The following is a 23,317-nucleotide window of genomic DNA, read 5'->3' on the forward strand; positions in this document are numbered from 1 at the left end:
TTGTTATTTTGAGAGCGAAACATCCCCCCCAAATTTTGTGAAATCAGTCTTTCTCCCCACTTTCTTTTTTTGTTGCAGTGATATCATTTTGGGATCTAGTATCATCTTTTTTTCCTTCCAATTCTGCCCTCCAAAGGATTTAGCAGAAAATAGCACATGGCACTTAGAAATCTGCAGTAAATACATTTTGCACTTTATTGAAGTCTCTTTTCTTTGCTGTAATAACACAAGTGCCTACTAATTTAAAATATGGCTAGTCATTAGCCTGGTTCTATATGGAATGCAGTCACATTCTGCAAGGTCGTTATCAATTATATACATTTTTGTATAATTTTTTTTTGTTGGTGCGACCAAACACGTTGTTGGCAAGGGTTTCATTTGTATGGCTTTATAGATACAGTTTGTCAACTGTCCTCCTCAAAATATGATTTGACAACCATTCTAATTAGAATTCATTAAAATGATGCAAGTGTCTAGAAACACCACCCGTAGGAATCATACTTCTTTTACAGGATTGGCTTATCTTGACCCATGACCTTTTATTGAATGACCTCGGATGCCCCTACAGGCTCGCTGATCCTGTTTGATCTGCTGACCAATCAGAAGACAGGATCAGGAGAGGCAGACAGAGATGAGGTAACCAGGTCTTTACCATGACAGAGACTCAGTATTATTACATACCTGACTGACACACACCTCAAGCTAAGCTCCAGATACCAGAGATCTTTTATAATCTGATAAGGGAATTTATATGTTTAAAGTAATGACTAAAGGATTCCACCCTGAAATCATATAATTGTATGAAATGTGTTAGTAGTCATAATTCCATAATATGTGTGACTAGACCATTGTGTTGCTGTGTAGTGGTGTGAGAGTTGAGAGAACAAAGGACAACAGGAAAGAGAGCCCCTTCCAAGGTCCCTCTAATCTAGGGAGGGAGGGAACGGCATGGAACTGACAACTTGGTAGTGATAAACGAGGAATGTGGACTGTGGGGAAAGATACAGCCCACCTACTGTTTGTGTCTGTGTGTGCGTGTAAGTAGGACTGTGGGGAAAGATACAGCCCACCTACTGTTTGTGTGTCTGTGTGTGCGTGTAAGTAGTTGGTGGGTGGGAGTTATAAAATGACATGTCTTTGCATTTTGGACTTTAGACTTTATTCTCTGAATAAACTTTACGGACCTTTTGCTGAAGCTGAGTCTTTGCCTAATTATTATTATTATTAAACCCAGGGTCTTACAAAACTCGGGGATTGGTCAAAGCTTAAATAATTGTTAGTTATAATCATTGGGATTGAAAATTCTCGTGACATAATCTCACAGCAGTGCGGTAAATGTACTACATAGCTCATGTCTTCTCTATATTAGGGGGAACTGTTGGCCTCTTGGTGATAGACATCCTGCTGTAAAGTGAAATTAAGGTCTAGATGCCACTTTGTTAATGCTATAGACATCACAGTGTATGCCTGTAATGACTATCTCATATTTATGTTCTATAACATGATAACACCCCTCGTCTGGCCTGTAGGGTCGTAACCGTGACCCCTGCCCTCTGACCTGTGATGCATTGGAGCAGGCTCTATGCAGAATGGGCCTCCAGGAGCACCTGGCTACACTACAGCGTGTGGACCTAGACCTTGACTCACTGGTGAGACTGTGTGCCTGCCTGTCTGCCTGCCTGCCTGTCTGTCTGCGTGCGCTAATCTCCCAGTCTTCCCTCAGGCTATGTGTGACGAAACTGACCTGACAGACCTCGGAATCCCTCTGGGACCGAGGAAGAAGATCCTCAGCTTCATACGGAAGAGACACTTCCTACAGGTCAGGGTTCATAAGGTCACAAAGTACTGTATGTGTGTGTGTGTGTGTGCATGCTTTCATGCAGTGGAGTCTCAGCTGCAAACGTCAGATATTTATCATTCTCATTTATTGTTCTTTCTGTCACATTTGTGTGTGTGTGTAGGAGGGTCGGCAGGGAACGGTGCTTTTGGCCCCCGGGCTGCAGGCCCCTCCAGACCCCTCCGAAGATTCCCCCTCTCCCACGGTTAGCTTTGGCAACCAGTCTCCAGGGGCGTCAGCACGCCAACAGCAGTTTCTCAGAGCCCAGTCCATAACCAGCGCAGTTGACTACGAATACTTCGACGTGGGCATTGGACAGGTAACACACACACACACAAAGACACATACACCCTACCTGGGGTTGCGTGCGTGTGGTACTTTGTGGTAACTAACTCTGTGGTGACTTAATTGGTAACTAACTCAGTCATAATTTGGCAGTAGTGGTAACTCAGACAACTAACTTTCTACTCTTGAAACACTGCTCTCAAGGTATCATCACCTCTGCTGCCCTGTCTGATTGGTGTGAGCTGTAGTAGTAGTTGTCGTCATCGTAGTAGTAGCAGCATTAGTAGTAGTAAGTAGTAGTCATAGCAGCAGCAGTAGTAGTCGTCGTCGCAGCAGCAGTTGTCGCAGTAGTACTAATAGTAGTAATAGTCGTAACACCACTAGTAGTAGTCACCGTAGTAGTAGTCGTAGCAGCAGTAGTTGCCGTAGTAGTCGCTTTAGTAGTAGTCGTAGTAGTAGTAGCTGTAGTAGTAGTTGTAGCAGCAGCAGTAAACTGTATTAGCAGCAGCAGCAGTAGTAGTTGTAGTTGTAGCTGTAGCAGCAGTAGTTGTAGCAGCAGTAGTTGCAGCAGCAGTAGTTGTAGGGGTTATCAGCAGTAGTAGTTGCAGCAGCTGTAGTAGTTGTAATAGTAGTAGTTGTCGTAGTAGCAGTAGCAGCTGTCGCAGTAGTCATCGCAGTAGTATTAGTAGTAGTAATAGTCGTAACACCACTAGTAGTAGTCGCCATAGTAGCAGCAGTGGTTGCCGTAGTAGTCGCTTTAGTAGTTGTCATAGTAGTCGTCGCAGTAGTTGTAATAGTAGCAGTAGTAGTGGCAGCAGCAGTAGACTGTAGTAGTAGCAGCAGCAGTAGACTGTAGTAGTAGCAGCAGCAGTAGACTGTATTAGCAGTAGTAGTTGTAGTAGCAGCAGCAGTAGACTGTATTAGCAGCAGCAGTTGTAGTAGTAGTAGTAGTAGCAGCAGCAGTTGTAGTAGTAGCAGCAGCAGTAGACTGTATTAGCAGTAGTAGTTGTAGCAGCAGTAGACTGTATTAGCAGCAGCAGTAGTTGTAGCAGCAGCAGTAGTTGTAGCAGCAGTAGTTGTAGCAGCCGCAGTTGTAGTAGTTGTAGCAGCAGTAGTAGTTGTAGCAGTTGTAGCAGCAGTTGTAGTAGTTGTAGTTGTAGCAGCAGCAGTAGTTGTAGCAGCAACAGTAGTTGTAGCAGCAGCAGTAGTTGTAGCAGCAGCAGTAGTTGTAGCAGCAGCAGCAGTAGTTGTAGCAGCAGTAGTTGTAGCAGCAGTAGTTGTAGCAGCAGCAGCAGTAGTTGTAGCAGCAGCAGCAGTAGTTGTAGCAGCAGCAGCAGTAGTTGTAGCAGCAGCAGCAGTAGTTGTAGCAGCAGCAGCAGTAGTTGTAGCAGCCGCAGTAGTAGTTGTAGCAGCCGCAGTTGTTGAAGCAGTAGTAATTGTAACAATTATAATAATTATAACAACAGTTATTGTAACAACAACAATTATTGTAACAACAATTATAGTAATTACAATAACAACAATAATTATAATAACAACAATAATTATAACAATAATTATAATTATTATAATAACAACAACAATAATAATAACAACAACAATAATAATTATAACAACAATAATTATAACAACAACAATAAACTGTATTAACAACAACAATAATAATTATAACAACAACAATAATTATAACAATAATTATAACAACAGTTATTATAACAACAACAACAATAATTATAACAACAACAACAATAGTTGTTGTAGTTATAGCAGCAGTAGTTGTAGCAGCTGTAGTAGTTGTTGTAGCAGCAGTAGTTGCAGCAGTTGTAGCAGCAGCAGTAGTTGTAGCAGCAGCAGTAGTTATAGCAGCAGCAGTAGTTGTAGCAGCAGTTGTTGTAGCAGCAGCAGCAGTAGTTGTAGTAGTTGTAGCAGCAGCAGTAGTAGTTGTAGCAGCAACAGTAGTTGTTGTAGTTGTAGCAGCAGTAGTTGTTGTAGTTGTAGCAGCAGTAGTTGTAGCAGCTGTAGTAGTTGTTGTAGCAGCAGTAGTTGCAGCAGTTGTAGCAGCAGCAGTAGTTGTTGTTGTAGCAGCAGCAGCAGTAGTTGTTGTTGTAGCAGCAGCAGTAGTTATAGCAGCAGCAGTAGTTGTAGCAGCAGCAGTAGTTGTAGGGGTTATCAGCAGTAGTAGTTGCAGCAGCTGTAGCAGTAGTAGCTGTAATAGTAGTAGTTGTCGTAGTAGCAGTAGCAGCTGTCGCAGTAGTCATCGCAGTAGTATTAGTCGTAACATCACTAGTAGTAGTCGCCATAGTATCAGCAGTGGTTGCCGTAGTAGTCGCTTTAGTAGTTGTCATAGTAGTAGTCGTCGCAGTAGTTGTAATAGTAGCAGTAGTAGTGGCAGCAGCAGTAGACTGTAGTAGTAACAGCAGCAGTAGACTGTAGTAGTAGTAGCAGCAGCAGCAGCAGTAGTAGCAGCAGCAGTAGACTGTATTAGCAGCAGTAGTTGTAGCAGCAGCAGTTGTAGTAGCAGCAGCAGTAGACTGTAGTAGTAGCAGCAGCAGTAGACTGTAGTAGCAGCAGTATTAGCAGCAGCAGTAGACTGTATTAGCAGCAGTAGACTGTATTAGCAGTAGTAGTTGTAGCAGCAGTAGACTGTATTAGCAGCAGCAGTAGTAGTTGTAGCAGCAGCAGTTGTAGTAGCAGCAGCAGTAGACTGTAGCAGCAGCAGTAGACTGTAGTAGCAGCAGTATTAGCAGCAGCAGTAGACTGTAGTAGCAGCAGTATTAGCAGCAGCAGTAGACTGTATTAGCAGTAGTAGTTGTAGCAGCAGTAGACTGTATTAGCTGCAGCAGTTGTAGTAGTTGTAGCAGCAGTAGTTGTAGCAGCAGTAGACTGTATTAGCAGTAGTTGTTGTAGCAACAGCAGTAGACTGTAGTTGTAGTTGCAGCAGCAGTAGTTGCAGCAGTAGCAGCAGTAGTAGTTGTAGTAGTAGTAGCAGTAGTTGTAGCAGTAGTAGTAGCAGCAGCAGTAGTTGTAGTCACTTTAGTAGTTGTAATAGTAGTAGTGGCAGCAGCAGTAGACTGTAGCAGCAGTAGACTGTAGCAGCAGTAGACTGTATTAGCAGCAGTAGTTGTAGCAGCAGCAGTAGTTGTAGCAGCAGTAGTAGTAGTTGTAGCAGCAGCAGTAAACTGTATTAGCAGTAGTAGTTGTAGCAGCAGTAGACTGTATTAGCAGCAGCAGTTGTAGCAGCAGTAGTTGTAGTAGCAGCAGCAGTTGTAGTAGCAGCAGCAGTAGACTGTAGTAGTAGCAGCAGTAGACTGTAATAGTAGCAGCAGTAGACTAGTAGTAGCAGCAGCAGTAGACTAGTAGCAGCAGCAGTAGACTGTAGTAGTAGCAGCAGCAGTAGACTGTAGTAGCAGCAGTAGACTGTATTAGCAGTAGTAGTTGTAGCAGCAGTAGACTGTATTAGCAGCAGCAGTTGTAGTAGTAGCAGCAGTAGTTGTAGCAGTAGTTGTAGCAGCAGCAGTAAGCAGCAGTAGTTGTAGCAGCAGCAGTAGTTGTAGCAGCAGCAGTAGTTGTAGCAGTAGTTGTAGCAGCAGCAGTAGTTGTAGCAGCAGCAGTAGTTGCAGCAGCAGTAGTTGCAGCAGCAGTAGTAGTTGTAGTAGTAGCAGTAGTAGTTGCAGCAGCAGTAGTTGCAGCAGCAGTAGTTGCAGCAGCAGTAGTTGTTGTAGTAGTTGTAGCAGCAGTAGTTGTAGCAGCAGCAGTAGTTGTAGCAGTAGTAGTAGCAGCAGTAGTAGTTGCAGCAGTAGTTGTAGTAGCAGCAGTAGTTGTTGTAGCAGCAGCAGTAGTTGTAGTTGTTGTAGCAGTAGTTGTAGTTGTAGTTGTTGTAGCAGCAGCAGTAGTTGTAGCTGTTGTAGCAGCAGCAGTTGTAGTAGTTGTAGCAGCAGTAGTAGTTGTAGCAGCAGTAGTAGTTGTAGCAGCAGCAGTAGTAGTTGTAGCAGCAGTAGTAGTTGTAGCAGCAGCAGTAGTTGTAGCAGCAGCAGTAGTTGTAGCAGCAGCAGTAGTTGTAGCAGCAGCAGTAGTTGTAGCAGCAGCAGTAGTTGTAGCAGCAGCAGTAGTTGTTGTAGCAGCAGTAGTTGCAGCAGCAGTAGTTGTAGTAGTTGTAGCAGCAGTAGTTGCAGCAGGAATAGTTGTAGCAGCAGTTGTAGCAGCAGCAGCAGTTGTAGCAGCAGCAGTTGTAGGGGTTATCAGCAGTAGTAGTTGTCGTAATAGTAGTAGTTGTCGTAGTAGCAGTAGCAGCTGTCGCAGTAGTCATCGCAGTAGTATTAGTCGTAACACCACTAGTAGTAGTCGCCATAGTAGCAGCAGTGGTTGCCGTAGTAGTCGCTTTAGTAGTTGTCATAGTAGTAGTCGTCGCAGTAGTTGAAATAGTAGTAGTGGCAGCAGAAGTAGACTGTAGTAGTAGCAGCAGCAGTAGACTGTAGCAGCAGTAGTAGCAGCAGCAGTAGACTGTATTAGCAGTAGTACTTGTAGCAGTAGACTGTATTAGCAGCAGCAGTTGTAGTAGTTGTAGTAGCAGCAGCAGTAGACTAGTAGTAGCAGCAGTAGACTGTAGTAGTAGCAGCAGTAGACTAGTAGTAGCAGTAGACTGTAGTAGCAGCAGAGGTAGACTGTATTAGCAGTAGTAGTTGTAGCAGCAGTAGACTGTATTAGCAGCAGCAGTTGTAGTAGTTGTAGCAGCAGTAGTAGTTGCAGTAGTTGTAGTAGTTGTAGTAGTTGTAGCAGCAGTAGTTGTAGCAGCAGCAGTAGTTGCAGTAGTTGTAGTTGCAGTAGTTGTAGCAGCAGTAGTTGTAGCAGCAGCAGTAGTAGCAGCAGTAGTTGTAGTTGCAGCAGTAGTTGTAGTAGCAGCAGTAGTTGTAGTTGTAGCAGCAGCAGTAGTTGTAGTAGTAGTAGCAGCAGCAGCAGTAGTTGTAGTTGTAGCAGTTGTAGTAGTTGTTGTAGTTGTAGGGGTTATCAGCAGTAGTAGTTGCTGTAGCTGTAGTAGTTGTAATAGTAGCAGCAGTAGTAGTTGTCGTAGTAGCAGCAGCAGCTGTCGCAGTAGTCATCGTCGGATCAGCAGCAGTCGTCGTCGCAGTAGTAGTAATAGTCGTAACACCACTAGTAGTAGTCGCCATAGGAGTAGTCGTAGCAGCAGTAGTTGCCGTAGTAGTCGCTTTAGTAGTTGTCATAGTAGTAGTCGTCGCAGTAGTTGTAATAGTAGTAGTGGCAGCAGCAGTAGACTGTAGTAGTAGCAGCAGCAGCAGTAGACTGTATTAGCAGTAGTAGCAGCAGCAGTAGACTGTATTAGCAGTAGTAGTTGTAGCAGTAGCAGCAGTAGTTGTAGCAGCAGTAGTTGTAGCAGCAGTAGTTGTTGTAGTAGCAGTTGTAGTAGCAGTAGTTGTAGTAGTTGTTGTAGCAGCAGTAGTTGTAGAAGTAGTAGTAAAAGTGACTGTGAGGTCTAACTAGCCCTCCTGCTTGTCTCCCTCTGCCTGCCTGGACAGACCAACGGGGGCATAGCCAAGGGACAGGTCTGTCACACTGTCTCTCTATACAGGACATGCTGTTGGTTGTGGTTCCCAACACCAGTTCTCTTCTCTTTCCTCTTCCATTTCCTCTTATGCTCCTATCCTCATAGAAAGCATTAGAATGTATCCTTAGAAAGAACTCCAGCCCCGCCCCTAACCTCAACACCAATGTGACAGGTCATCTAGTCTGTCAGGCCTCTCTCAAAGATCTATTCTACTGTCCAAATCTCTCATTCCACCTCCACCCTTCCTTCCATATAGGACTCTCACTGTTACCAGGATACATACTGTATGTACATGAACACATCCACTGTTCATGCCTGTGTGAGTTCTCATCTCCATGGTTTCCTGCTAGCTGCTGTGAGGGTTCCCAGACCTTGTGTTGCCGTCAATGTTTGCTGGCTTGTTGTGATGCATGAACATTTTGCACCCATGTTGTATGTATGTATGTATGAATGTTATTGGGTCGTTATTTTTCACTATATTGTATTGACCCATGTATTATCACTTAATGTTGACATTTTGCATGGGATCGATTTCTATTGGGCTGTTCAAGCCTATTGCCTTGGTTTTTTCTGGGCTGAATATACACGTGATTTATAAACCCCCCACACTCGCTCACTCTCCCTCCCTCCCTCCCTCCCTGTTTCTCTCCAGGTGTCCATTAACTACCCCCAGCTGGCATTCCATCCTCAGACCTTCTTTGCGTTCGGTTCTCCCATTGGAATGTTCCTGACCGTCCGTGGACTCAAACGCATCGACCCAAACTACACCTTTCCCACCTGCAAGAACTTCTATAACATATACCACCCTGTAAGCACACACATACACACCATTCCTGCCTGCCTGAGATTTGTATAATATAACACCCACATACGTGCACACATCCGATTTATTGGGACATGGCTTGTTCTCTCTCCCTCTAAAGTTTGACCCTGTGGCCTATCGGATTGAGCCCATGATTGTGTCTGAGTCAGACCTAGAGCCCATGCTGATCCCACATCACAAGGGCCGCAAGAGGATGCACCTGGGTATGGATATCAACCTATTTTTCTATCAATACGTCTGTTAAAGAATTCATCTTTGTGTCTGTAATGTGTTGTGGTGTTGAAAAGCCTTATGACACGAAATATAATAACATTTGGAGTGTGTGTGCACGTGTGTGTTCTCTAGAGTTGAAAGAGAGTCTGACGCGGATGAGTACTGATCTGAAGAATAACGTTCTCGGCTCGTTTCGTACTGCCTGGCAGTCTCTGGTCCGAATGCCTGTCGCTGCACTGCCCCCTGTGGAGGATGGAGAAACTACAGCAGAGAGATCCCTGCAGGAGACAGAGAGTAACACATATGCACACACACACAGTGTCAGTGCATTACTGCTCTGCGTAGGCTAATACCCCAAGTTTTAAGGCTTTTAACATAACCGTTAACTTCCAGTCCTCAGCATGTTTGAAGCGTGTGAGCGTTTTTTTTTTTTACATGTCTAACCTTGTCTCCTGCATGTTCCCTTTCCTCTCCTCTCTGCTGTTCTGGTGTTCTTTCCTTTACCCTGACCCCTAACCCCTGACCCTAGCCCCTGCGGCAGCCTGCGCTGCTGTGAGGGAAAAGAGTAAGGCTGATTTGTGGACTAAAATTCTGGAGTGGCCCAAAGCCCTTCACTTACATTACTTCCAAGGTAAGAAGCCAGGAGATATGGAGGCTAGAATGATCTACTGTATGGGTGGTCTGACTGTCAGCTGCAGCCCAGAACTCTGTACACAGAGAATACTCCTTACAGCGCCCCCCTCTGTCAGAGAGAGAGAGAGACATAGCCGCCTGTGTGCACTCACAGACATGGTAATATAACTTTTTGTAGCAACAATGGCCTGATATTTGGCCTGATATTTTGTCTTGAACTTGGATGAAATAGCCTAATATTTACTACTAGAATTGACGGAGAATGGAGAAGTTAATTTGACTTTGGAAGAGCTTGTGCGCTACCCAGTGGTCCCGTGCATGTAGGAAGTCGAGGAGTTCCTCTGCATTCCTCCTCCTACCTGGAAATTGAAGCCTGATATGGGCCTCGAAGCGTTTAGTTTAAGGCTACTACTAGCTAAAGCAGTATTTTCTGACAGACTAGTTACAAGAGTATTTCAGTGATATCTATGGACTGATTTTAAAACTAGATAATGAAACTGTAGACAGTGTGGTTAAATCAATAGCATTAACTGTCTTCAGGAAAGTATCCATCTTACCTTGGATGTGTTCTGTTGATGCAGTGTCTCACAGCTCACGCTCTTCAGTAGTGTGTTATTATCCTCCCTCTTCTCTCAGCATATCAAGCCTTTTAAACACTCTCTTCTTAGCATATCTCACCTGTTGCCCTGTTATCGCTGAGCCCCTTCCCTCATGCACCGGGCCCCTCCCCCATACACCTGGCCCCTCCCAGAGCCTTGATAGACTGCCTGACTTTTCCAAGTGGCTGCTGCTTCCTGAAGCTTAGTTTTATTTTTATTTAACCCCACTCACTAACTCTACTCGTTCACTCCCTATGCACACTCAACTCTCTAACTCCCCTCGCTAACTTTCTCTCCACAATTTCTAGCAATCTCCCCTCCCTTTCGTTATCTTCCCTTCAAACAGGAGTCACTTACCTGGCCCAGAAACACTTGTCATTCCCAGGTAGCTTCATCATCTGCAGATTTGTGTGTGCAAAATGGCAGAAACTTCACTAATCCTATTTATTAGAAGTCTAGGTGGAGCCGGCATCATTTAGGATTTTATTTTCCAGTCCTTTCATATCTGCAAATGGCAAGTAAGGGTTAGGAGTTGTTTCTGGACTGGACATAGGAGTCCGTCTGCCTCTGTGTGATTGGTCCATCTCTGACCCTGCAGGTGTACATGAAGAGGCGGAGTCTCCAGGGTCGGGGGAGGACAGGGGGCGTCAGGTGAAGGTGGGGATGCTGAATGGAGGGCGGAGGATAGACTATGTACTGCAGGAGGCACCCATTGAGAGTTTCAACGAATATCTGTTTGCCATCCAGTCCCACCTCTGCTACTGGTCAGTACCTGTGTGTGTGTGCGTACCCTTGTGTGTGTGTGTAATGCTAATACCTTTAGATTTTGGGGATTTATTAGGATCCCCATTAGCTGACGCCAATGACCCCTTGACATGTTCCACATTTTGTTACGTAACAGCCTTATTCTAAAATGTATATATATTTTTTCCCTTATCAATCTACGCACAATACCTCATAATGACAAAGCAAAAAAAGGTTTATTGAAATTTTTGCTAATTTATAAAAAATAAAACTGAAATATTATAATTACATAAGTATTCAGACCCTTTACTCAGTACTATGTTGAAGCACCTTTGGCAGCGATTACAGCCTCAAGTCTGCTTGGGTATGACGCTACAAGCTTGGCACACCTGTCCCATTCTTCTCTGCAGATCCTCTCAAGCTCTGTCAGGTTGGGTGGGGAGTGTCGCTGCACAGCTGTTTTCAGGTCTCTCCAGAGATGTTAGATCGGGTTCAAGTCTGGGCTCTGACTGGGCCACTCATGCATTGTATTGGGCGTGTGCTTAGGTTCGTTGTCCTGTTGGAAGGTGAACCTTCGCCCCAGTCTGAGAACCTGCTCCAGAGTGCTCAGGACTTCATCAAGGATCTCTCTGTACTTTGCACCATTCAACTTTCCCTCGATCCTGACTAGTCTCCCAGTCCCTGCCGCTGAAAAATATCCCCACAGCATGATGCTGCCACCACCATGCTTCACCGTAGGGATGGTGCCAGGTTTCCTCCAGACGTGATGCTTGGCATTCAGGCCAAAGAGTTCAGTCTTGGTTTCACCAGAGAATCTTGTTTCTCATTGTCTGAGAGTCTTTAGGTGCATTTTGGCAAACTCCAAGCGGGCTGTCATGTGCTTTTTTTTTACTGACGAGTGGCTTCCGTCTGGCCACTACCATAAAGGTCTGATTGGTGGAGTGCTGCAGAGATGGTTGTCACCTTCCTGACCAAGGCCCTTCCCCGATTGCTCAGTTTGGCCTAGCGGCCAGCTCTAGGGAGAATGATGGAGGCCACTGTGTTCTTGGGGACCTTCAATGCTGCAGAAATAGTTTGGTACCCTTCCCCAGATCTGGGCCTCGACCCAATCCTGTCTCGGAGCTCTACGGACAATTCCTTTGACCTCATGGCTTGGTTTTTGCTCTGACATTCACTGTCAACAGTGGGACCTTTATATAGACAGGTGTACCTTTCCAAATCATGTCCAAACAATTGAATTGACCACAGGTGTCTTCCAATGAAGTTGTAGAAACATCTAAAGAATGATCAATCGAAACAGGATGCACCTGAGCTCAATTTCGAGTCTCATAGCAAAGGGTCTGAATACTAATGTAAATAAAATATTTTTTTATACATTTGAAAAAATTATAATTGTCATTATGGGGTATTGTGTGTAGATTGAGATGTTTTATTTAATCCATTTTAGAATAAGGCTGTAACAAAATGTGTAAAAGGGGAAGGGGTCTGAATACTTTCCGAATGCACTATTCATGTCAGTACATACACACAAGTAAGTCACTCTTTTGTCTCTCCTGTGTGTGTAGGGAGTCTGAGGACACTGCTCTGCTGCTGCTAAAGGAGATCTACGACAAACTGGGTGTGGCCTTTGAGCAGCCACAGCAATAACAAAGGCTTTATAAACACAGAGACCGGTATAAAGGCTTAATAACAACACATGAATTCCATGGAGATGCACCGATGAGGCCCTTTGCTTTATTAGGAGCTGAAAGGAGTAAGGCAAGTAAAGTCAGTAAAAACACAGAGATATAAATATTGAATAACCACAGAGTTTTAAAGGCTTTATAAACACACAGAGGGCTATAAAGTCTTTATACATACACAGAGCGTTATTTATAAGTTACTAAAATGTAATGAAAGCAACATGAAAAGGGACATGCAGCCACTGCTCTCTCCCAGAATGCCTTGTGTCTGAGCCTCAAAAAACCGTTGAGTCACCTCCTCGGACAGATGGCGTCTGCCTCTGGGTGTGTGTGGCAGAAGTGTTCCTTGAAGAACCAAACCTGTCCCAGCTGACATGAAGAGGACTGGAGAACCCATTGGAGATGAGCTCAAGTACATTTCTATCTCTGAAATTTCTCGTCCTGTGACCACATGGGCAGCAACATTGAAGACTATCCAAGTGATCCCTCTACCCAACTCTATGGGAGAACCATAGTGAAGACTGGTTTTCCATTTTCCTGAAACCACGCTGAAGGATCTGGGTTTGAGCCGCTGGATCCTCCTGTTGCAGGGGCAGACTGCATTTAACATGTGTGTTTCTAAAGAATCAGATCCTGTTTGATCATGTCTGGATCATAACTTTTATATACGTTATTTTCAGGTCATTTCTTTTTACTTTGCCTTAGACTTGACATGTCCTATAATACATTTACAACGACAGATCATGCAGGATGATAATTCCTCTCCTGTGTGTTTAGTGCATGTCTCCAGACCTTTGTATACCAGTACGTACTTGACTACCAAAAAGGTAACACTTTACCTAGATGCTGCTTAAGGCTTAGAAAATCATGTTATAAAGGGCATTACAACTCTTTACGTCATACATATGAAGGCTGCATGTCACTCTTAAGTAAAGTGTTACCATAAAAAGTACTCCACCCATAATTCCAGTGCAATGTGATGTTCTGATAATCTCACTCCTCTAGATTAACTGACTGACTATAGATAATTACGTTTTTGGACTTATTTGTATCATGTAAAAGCTAAGTATTAAAATTAGTGTAAAAAATAGCATGATATATCTTTAATGGAACTGACAAGACATTTTTCCTCTAAGTACTTATCTTAGAGGAAGGTATGTATGAGGGGAGAAAAGGGACAGGGTTGTTTTCTTTCTATGAGTGTGTATAAATCACCCCCCCCCCCCCTTGGTGTGTGCCAACCAACCTCTTTAAACTGGTTAGGGCCAATTTTGCTCGTCGAACATCTCATTCCAAAATCATGTGCGTTAATATGGAGTTGAGTTGGTTCCCCCCTTTGCTGCTATAACAGCCTCCACTCTTCTGGGAAGGCTTTCCACTAGATGTTGGAACATTGCTGCGGGGACTTGCTTCCATTCAGCCACGGGCATTAGTGAGGTCGGGCACTGATGTTGGGCGATTAGGCCTAGCTAGCAGGCGGCATTCCAATTCATCCCAAATGTGTTCGATGGGGTTGAGGTCAGGGCTCTGTGCAGGCCAGTCAAATTCCTCCACAGCGATCTCGACAAACCATTCTGCATGGACCTCGCTTTGTGCACGGGGACATTGTCATGCTGAAACAGGAAAGGGCCTTCCCCAAACTGTTGCCACCAAGTTGGAAGCACAGAATCGTCTAGAGTGTAATTTATTTTTTTATTTTTTTATTTTTTTTATTTTGATTTTTTTCACCTTTATTTAACCAGGTAGGCTAGTTGAGAACAAGTTCTCATTTGCAACTGCGACCTGGCCAAGATAAAGCATAGCAGTGTGAACAGACAACACAGAGTTACACATGGAGTAAACAATAAACAAGTCAATAACATGGTAGAAAAAAAGAGAATCTATATACAATGTGTGCAAAAGGCATGAGGTAGGCAATAAATCGAATAATTACAATTTAGCAGATTAACACTGGAGTGATAAATCATCAGATGATCATGTGCAAGAAGAGATACTGGTGTGCAAAAGAGCAGAAAAGTAAATAAATAAAGGCAGTATGGGGGGTGAGGTAGGTAAATTGGGTGGGTAGTTTACAGATGGACTATGTACAGCTGCAGCGATCGGTTAGCTGCTCGGATAGCAGATTTTTAAAGTTGTTGAGGGAGATAAAAGTCTCCAACTTCAGAGATTTTTGCAATTCGTTCCAGTCGCAGGCAGCAGAGAACTGGAAGGAAAGGCGTCCAAATGAGGTTTTAGCTTTAGGGATGATCAGTGAGATACACCTGCTGGAGCGCGTGCTGCGGGTGGGTGTAGCCATCGTGACCAGTGAACTGAGATAAGGCGGCACTTTACCTAGCATAGCCTTGTAGATGACCTGGAGCCAGTGGGTCTGACGACGAACATGTAGCGAGGGCCAGCCGACTAGGGCATACAGGTCGCAGTGGTGGGTCGTATAAGGTGCTTTAGTAACAAAACGAATGGCACTGTGATAAACTGCATCCAGTTTGCTGAGTAGAGTGTTGGAAGCTATTTTGTAGATGACATCGCCGAAGTCGAGGATCGGTAGGATAGTCAGTTTTACTAGGGTAAGTTTGGCGGCGTGAGTGAAGGAGGCTTTGTTGCGGAATAGAAAGCCGATTCTTGATTTGATTTTGGATTGGAGATGTTTGATATGAGTCTGGAAGGAGAGTTTGCAGTCTAGCCAGACACCTAGGTACTTATAGATGTCCACATATTCTAGGTCGGAACCGTCCAGGGTGGTGATGCTAGTCGGGCGTGCGGGTGCAGGCAGCGAACGGTTGAAAAGCATGCATTTGGTTTTACTAGCGTTTAAGAGCAGTTGGAGGCCACGGAAGGAGTGTTGTATGGCATTGAAGCTCGTTTGGAGGTTAGATAGCACAGTGTCCAAGGAAGGGCCGGAAGTATATAGAATGGTGTCGTCTGCGTAGAGGTGGATCAGGGAATCGCCCGCAGCAAGAGCAACATCATTGATGTATACAGAGAAAAGAGTCGGCCCGAGAATTGAACCCTGTGGTACCCCCATAGAGACTGCCAGAGGACCTTATGCTGTAGCTTTAAGATTTCCCTCCACTGGAACTAGCCTGAACTATGGAAAAACAGCCCCAGACCATTATTCCTCCCTCACCAAACTTTACAGTTGGCACTATGCATTGGGGCAGGTAGCGTTCTCCTGTCATCCGCCAAACCTAGATTCACCAGTTGGACTGCCAGATGGCGAAGCGTGATTCATCACTCCAGAGAACGTTTCCACTGAGTCCAATGGCGGCGAGCTTTACACCACTCCAGCCGATGCTTGGGATACCCCTGTTTTCAATACCTCACCCTGCGAGGATAATGGCACTGAGCCTTTTTCTAAAAGGCTTTATGAGATTAACAAAATGGGTAATTGACCACAAAATCAACATTTTGCAATGGCCATCTCAGTCTCCAGATTGAAATCTCATTGATAACCTGTGGTTTGAATTGAAGGGAGCAGTCCATAAGAGAAGATGAAGGATATGCAGGATCTGGAAAGATTATGTATGGAGGAATGGCCTAAGATCCCTCCCCATGTAGTCTCCAATCAGATAAAACATTTAATAAAAAGTCTCAATGCCTTAATACTCGCAAGGTAAGGTGTTGAAAACGGGTGTCAATGCTTTTGACCCCTATGTTTTTTAGATAAAAACATATATATTATTATTACACTTGTACATGTGTGAAATATGACAAATATAAGCACACACCTAATTATTATTATAATATAATTTCCCTTTTTTTATCATACAATATAGCTCAGTATTGTAATTGTATTTTTTGCTCATCTTTATCAAGGGTGCCAATCATTTCTGTCCCTACTGTATCACTGACACTGGTTTCACTGTCAGTCAACCAGCAACAAACCTGCAGTCCTTTAACATGGCATGAATCATCACTGTGGTCCAATTAGACCATAGACCTCCTCACTCCAGCTAGCTCTGTCAGCAGAGGGGAGAACAATAGCTTTGGTCCAGGGTGTTAGGTGTGGCTTACTGCGACAGCAAGCCACATGTAACGCCCTGGACAGGACCTAGCTGAACAATAGATCTTAGTTTTCTAATCATTCTACAATCACAGAAGAGGCTTTGAGGTTCTGATTAGGCAGCTTGACTCCCTGCTTAAAATGTGCTGTGTGAGATATCCCTCTGACCCCTAAACCCTGCTTTGTGAGCACTCATCCTCTCTGCTTCACTCCCGAATGATGTATTTTGTTCTGTTAACCTCAAGTTTTGCACTTGGTGACATTGTGTATTCAAACCGCCCAAAAAATATAATATTAATAACATTTAATATAAGCTAATATATATACTTTAATACTTGATATAAGCATGTATGAGCCCTTATTATAATAGTTTTACTGACTCAATGGTTGTACTTTAGTCAGGATTATTATGAGATAAGATGTTTTTATAAGGAGCTCATATAGCATTGTAATGCATTAAACCTGTCGTGTTACCAAATGTATTTTTTAAAATTCAACCCCAGTACCATGCATAGGCTATACAGTGTGCTTACATATTGTTTATGTCATAATAAAACTTTAAAAGAGTCTTTTTGTCACAAGTGTTTTTTATTTCATTGTTTGACAGGCTATCGGATTGACTTATTCATATAAACTGGTTTACAATTGAATCCTACAGAGACTAAGAACCATATACAGTCATGGCCAAAAGTTTTGAGAATGACACAAATATTAATTTTCACAAAGTTTGCTGCTTCAGTGTCTTTAGATATTTTTGTCAGATGTTACTATGGAATACTGAAGTATAATTACATGCATTTCATAAGTGTCAAAGGCTTTTATTGACAATTACATGAAGTTGATGCAAAGAGTCAATATTTGCAGTGTTGTGGCTTCTTTGCTGCCCTTCTTGACACCAGGTCATCCTCCAAAAGACTTCGCCTCACTGAGATGCGCTCACACCTGCCTGCTGCCATTCCTGAGCAAGCTCTGTACTGGTGGTGCCCCGATCCCGCAGCTGAATCAACTTTAGGAGACGGTGCTGGCGCTTGCTGGACTTTCTTGGGCGCCCTGAAGCCTTCTTCACAACAATTGAACCACTCTCCTTGAAGTTCTTGATGATCCGATAAATGGTTGATTTAGGTGCAATCTTACTGGCAACAATATCCTTGCCTGTGAAGCCCTTTTTGTGCAAAGCAATGATGACGGCACATGTTTCCTTGCAGGTAACCATGGTTGACAGAGGAAGAACAATGATTCCAAGCACCACCCTCCTTTTGAAGCTTCCAGTCTGTTATTCGAACTCAATCAGCATGACAGAGTGATCTCCAGCCTTGTCCTCGTCAACACTCACACCTGTGTTAACGAGAGAATCACTGACGATGTCAGCTGGTCCTTTTGTGGCAGGGCTGAAATGCAGTGGAAATGTTTTTGGGGGGATTCAGTTCATGTGCATGGCAAAGAGGGACTTTGCAATTAATTGCAATTCATCTGATCACTCTTTATAACATTCTGGAGTATATGCAAATTGCCATCATACAAACTGAGGCAGCAGACTTTGTGAAAATGAATATTTGTGTCATTCTCAAAACCTTTGGCCACGACTGTATATGCGTTTAGAAAAATATTACTTCATGAATCATGTTTTGATAATGAAGCATGTGTCAGTGGTTTATAGTCCTTCCTGCACCTGACCCTTTGGTTAGGGTTATTGTAGTCTCACGCCAGATCGGGGTGCTCTGCATGCTCCACCCCAGAGACCAGCTGAAGGAATACCTGCCAGAGAGACCAGAGGAATGTGTATCTGAGCCTTACCAGGAGGCAAACATGTACCCACTGCTGCCCAATGTCTAGAGGAACGTTCAGAGTTAGTTTATCAGCATCTCATCCACTGCAACAATATTCACATGCTACTGCTGGTCTTTATGTGTGGGAGCCGGGGTTCACAGAGATTAACTACATGTTATAAGAATGGCGGTGAACTGTGAAACCTGTCTGACTGTTAGTTATTATTAAAGAGAGTTAAACCAGAACCAGGACAACTTCTTTCATTCAACAACACAACAGTTGACATGAAGCAGTGTTAAGGGCTGCCGGGTGGATGAGTAGAGATGCAGTTCCTCATCTCTCCAGTTGGGGGGTCAGGTTTCACTTAAAGGAAAGGGGGATGGATGTGTTTCCTAAACAACAGAGATATTAGGGGCCCACTCAACCATCTACACTGAACATAAATATAAACACAACATGCAACAATTTCAAAGATTTTATAGTTCATATAAGGAAATCAGTAAATTGACTTAAATTCATTAGGCCCTAATCTCTGAATTTTACATGACTATGAATACAGATTTGCATCTGTTTATCACAGATACCTTAAAAAAAAGGTAGGTGCATGGATCAGAAAACCAGTCAGTATCTGGTGTGACCATCATTTGCCTCATGCAGCGCGACATATCTCCTTGGCATAGAGTTGATCAGGCTGTTGATTGTGGCCTGTGGAATGGTGTCCCACTCCTCTTCACTGGTTGTACAAAGTTGCTGGATATTGGCGGGAACTGGAACACGCTGTCGTACACGTCAATCCAGAGCATCCCAAACATGCTCAATGGGTTACATGTCTGGTGAGTATGCAGGCCATGGAAGAACTGGGACATTTTCAGCAGCCAGGAATTGTGTACAGATCCTCACATGGGGCCGTGCATTATCATGCTGAAGTGATAAGGTGATTGCGGTGGATGAATAGTACGACAATGGGCCTCAGGATCTCGTTATGTTATTTCTGTGCATTCAAATTGGCATCGATAAAATGCAATTGTGTATATTGTCCGTTGCTTATGCCTGCCCATACCATAACCCCACTGCCACCATTGGGCACTCTGTTTCAAGGTTTTACTGTTAACCTATAAAGCGTTACATGGGCTTGCTCCTACCTATCTTTGAGTGGGTTGAGTTACTGACGTGATCTTCCTGTCTGGGTTGGCGCCCCCCCTTGGTTTGTGCTGTGGTGGAGATCTTTGTGCTGTGGGCTATACTCGGCCTTGTCTCAGGATTGTAAGTTGGTGGTTGAAGATATCCCTCTAGTGGTGTGGGGGCTGTGCTTTGGCAAAGTGGGTGGGGTTATATCCTTCCTGTTTGGCCCTGTCCGGGGGTTTCTTCTGATGGGGCCACAGTGTCTCCTGACCCCTCCTGTCTCAGCCTCCAGTATTTATGCTGCAGTAGTTTATGTGTCGGGGGGCTAGGGTCAGTTGGTTATACCTGGAGTACTTCTCCTATCTTATCCAGTGTCCTGTGTGAATTTAAGTATGCTCTCTCTAATTCTCTCGTTCTCTCTTTCTTTCTCTCTCTCGGAGAACCTGAGCCCTAGGACCATACGTCACGGCAAACCGGGCATGATGACTCCTTGCTGTCCCCAGTCCGCCTGGCCTTGCTGCTATTCCAGTTTCAGCTGTTCTGCCTGCGGTTATGGAACCCCTACCTGTCCCAGACCTGCTGTTTTCAACTCTTAATGATCGGCTATGAAAAGCCAACTGACTTTTATTCCTGATTATTATTTGACCATGCTTGTCATTTATGAACATTTTGAAAATCTTGGCTCTCTCTAATTCTCTCCTTCTCTCTTTCTTTCTCTCTCTCGGAGGACCGGAGCCCTAGGACCATACGTAAGGACTACCGGGCATGATGACTCCTTGCTGTCCCCAGTCCGCCTGGCCCTGCTGCTATTCCAGTTTCAACTGTTCTGCCTGCGGTTATGGAACCCCTACCTGTCCCAGACCTGCTGTTTTCAATTCTTAATGATCGGCTATGAAAAGCCAACTGACATTTATTCCTGATTATTATTTGACCATGCTTGTCATTTATGAACATTTTGAAAATCTTGGCTCTCTCTAATTCTCTCCTTCTCTCTCTCTTTCTCTCTCTCGGAGGACCTGGGACCGTGCGTCGGGGCTGCCGGGCGTGATGGCTCCTTGCTGTCCCCAGTCCACCTGGCCTTGCTGCTATTCCAGTTTCAGCTGTTCTGCCTGCGGTTATGGAACCGCCACCTGTCCCGGACCTGCTATTTTCAACTCTTGATGATCGGCTATGAAAAGCCAACTGAAAATTATTCATGATTATTATTTGACCATGCTTGTCACTTATGAACATTTTGAACATCTTGGCATAGTTCTGTTATAATCTCCACCCAGCACAGCCAGAAGAGGACTGGCCACCCCTCATAGCCTGGTTCCTCTCTAGGTTTCTTCCTAGGTTTTGGCCTTTCTAGGGAGTTTTTCCTAGCCACCGTGCTTCTACACCTGCATTGCTTGCTGTTTGGGGTTTTAGGCTGGGTTTCTGTACAGCACTTCGAGATATTAGCTGATGTACGAAGGGCTATATAAAATAAACTTGATTTGATTTGATTTGTTTACAGCGTTGACATCAGCAAACCGCTCGCCCACACAATGCCATATATGCTGTCTGCCATCTGCCCGGTACATTTGAAACCGAGATTCATCCATGAAGGGCTCATCGGTGGCCAGCGTGCCAGTGGCCATCAAAGGTAAATATTTGTCTACTGAAGTCTGTTACAACGCCGAACTTCAGTCAGGTCAAGACCCTGGTAAGGAAGAAATACGCTTTTTGTGCATATGGAACATTTCTGGGATGTTTTATTTTAGCTCATGAAATTTGGGACCAACACTTTCCTTGTAGCGTTTATATTTTTGTTCAGTGTAGTTTTATGCCTGTGTAATAATGACTGCCTCAACTCTCAATGACTCTGCCCTCTGGCCCTGAGGGCTGTTACTGACCTCTGAATGTTACATAATAGTTCTTCCAGCCTAGCAGTCAGAAGGCATCAACCACCTCCAAGTCAATCCAGCAACTCTACTCAAGTAGTTGATGAGAAGAGTAGTGTCGTGATGTGACTATCATTAATGTGATGACTGTTATTCATTAAATAATTACCTACTATGTTTAATTGTTATTAGATTAAATTAATCATGTAACAATTAACTCATTAGGAATTACCGTCTCCCGAATTAACTCAAGAATATATAGATATAATAGTCAGTAATTAATAATTTCCTCATATCAGTCTCATTCTGAGCGTCGCAGACTTCGTGAATCTGCACAAACCCGAGTCTCACTGATCATTCTGTACCACACATTGATTTGATTATTTATTTACTAACAAGCTAAATGATAACATAGGATACACACACATACACACACACACACACGGTATATGTTATTGATTAGAAACTTAATACGATGACAACAGGTCCCTAGCAGACTCACAATATGACACTTGTTACACAAGATGGAGAGTTAAAGAGAGCGAGAGAGAAAGAGAAGAAACATTTGGGAACTACGCTCACAGTAACCCTAATACCTTGCCCCGAACTGCCGCTCTTATGGGTAAGAAGTAATGCATGTATTTACTTGTTGAAGGTCTTTGTCGGGTATCTCTGTTGGGCCCAGGCATTCGTGGAAAGGGTTCCGCTTTGTGAGGAGGGTTGATTGGGCCTTCTCCTTCGGACGGCCTTCTCCTTCGTTCTCAGGTGTAAGTCTCTGATTGTCCACAAGAGGTCACAATGTCCTTCTTAGTTGTCTATTTACTTGCACTCGTTCCGGAAGAGTGGTCTTCTGAGGACAGCCAATCAGCCGTGTCGATGATCCCAGAGCGGTGTTGAGAGCAGTGTAGGTAGGCGATGATGATTTGAAGAGAATGATCCTAGGATGATCCTACTTAAATTCACCTTCTTAGATACAGTATAGCTACTAAACTGTAGCATTGGATTGTTAGAGGTTCTTTTATCTTCTTCAACCTCATGTTTCGTTCCGGGGTCGTCAGTATCGTAGAGCTCGCTGCAGCCCGTGTTAAATTGAAATATATATTTTTTTTTATTACCCCTTTTTCTCCCAAATTTCGAGGTATCTAATTGGTAGTTACAGTCTTGTCCCATCGCTACAACTCCTGTACGGACTCGGGAGAGGTGAAGGTCAAGAGCCGTGCATCCTCCGAAACACAACCCAGCCAAGCCGCACTGCTTTTTGACACAATGCCCCGCTTAACCCGGAAGCCAGCCGCACCAATGTGTCAGAGGAAACACCGTGCACCTTGCGAGCGTGCATTGTGCCCGGCCCGCCACAGGAGTCGCTAGTGCGCGATGGGACAAGAACACCCCTGCCGGCCAAACCCTCCCCTGTGCATCGCCCCATGGGTCTCCCGGTCACGGCCAGCTGCGACAGTGCCTTAGACCACTGCGCCACTCGGGAGGCCCATGATATGTTAATTCTTAACTCCATCTTTTATACCCTCGGGTAAAAAGGAGCATTTATGTCATACTTGACATGCTCTTTGGGCTCCCTGGGGTGTGGCTAGTTACGAGGCAAGGTATCATAATTCACTATGATCTCGTTAGAGAACTAATATCACAATCTTATCATCACAAAAACATTATCTTTATCCTTAATATTTTCTACACAATGTAAAGGATGTAAACCAGATATACACAGTGTAAAAACTCTTCAAGTTACAATGACATCACAAAATAGACATTCCCAACATTCGGATGTTGAAATATATTGTCCAAGTGTTCATTGTTTGATGTTGTAGTTTTGAGCGGGAAACTCTTCTGTAACAAAGACATTCCATTCGCCCAAACTAGAAACTAAAAGGAATCGTGTGATGCCTACAATTTAAGATCGACGTGAGGTGTCATAAAACCCCCACATCCATCCCTCCCCCCTCTGCGGGTGAGAGGGCTCTATTGAACGCTGATCCACTGTAACCTGATCCTTGGATCCTCACAGGAGAGTCATGACAGTAGTGTTAAGACTCTTATTTCATAACCTGTTAGCTGGCTCTGTGCTGTGAGAACAGTCTCCATTGCAAATGGCACCCTATTCCCCATGTACACTGAAAAAAAGCTTATTTGGCTGTCCCCATAGGAGAACACTTTGAAAAACCTTTTTGGTTC

General features: G+C 44.1%; 1 protein-coding gene across 6 annotated transcripts in view; it reads left to right on the forward strand.

Moving 5' to 3' along the window:
• Positions 1-16,943, forward strand: part of LOC139545272 (triacylglycerol hydrolase DDHD2-like) — a 31,207-nt gene extending 14,264 nt beyond the window's left edge. For 4 of the 6 annotated variants that reach the window (XM_071352868.1, XM_071352869.1, XM_071352874.1 and 1 more), the window contains 11 exons: positions 569-636; positions 1,530-1,649; positions 1,724-1,819; positions 1,962-2,156; positions 7,654-7,680; positions 8,335-8,490; positions 8,606-8,708; positions 8,851-9,012; positions 9,248-9,349; positions 10,549-10,714; positions 12,260-16,943. In XM_071352868.1, the coding sequence (XP_071208969.1) occupies positions 569-636; positions 1,530-1,649; positions 1,724-1,819; positions 1,962-2,156; positions 7,654-7,680; positions 8,335-8,490; positions 8,606-8,708; positions 8,851-9,012; positions 9,248-9,349; positions 10,549-10,714; positions 12,260-12,341 (1,277 nt within the window). In that variant the 3' untranslated portion in view covers positions 12,342-16,943. The remainder of the gene's footprint in view (positions 1-568; positions 637-1,529; positions 1,650-1,723; positions 1,820-1,961; positions 2,157-7,653; positions 7,681-8,334; positions 8,491-8,605; positions 8,709-8,850; positions 9,013-9,247; positions 9,350-10,548; positions 10,715-12,259) is intronic. The other 2 variants (XM_071352873.1, XM_071352872.1) reach the window with 2 other exon arrangements.
• The last annotated feature ends 6,374 nt before the right edge of the window (positions 16,944-23,317 follow it).

The sequence above is a fragment of the Salvelinus alpinus genome, chromosome 19, assembly GCF_045679555.1.
Source record: "Salvelinus alpinus chromosome 19, SLU_Salpinus.1, whole genome shotgun sequence".
Lineage (NCBI taxonomy): Eukaryota > Metazoa > Chordata > Actinopteri > Salmoniformes > Salmonidae > Salvelinus > Salvelinus alpinus.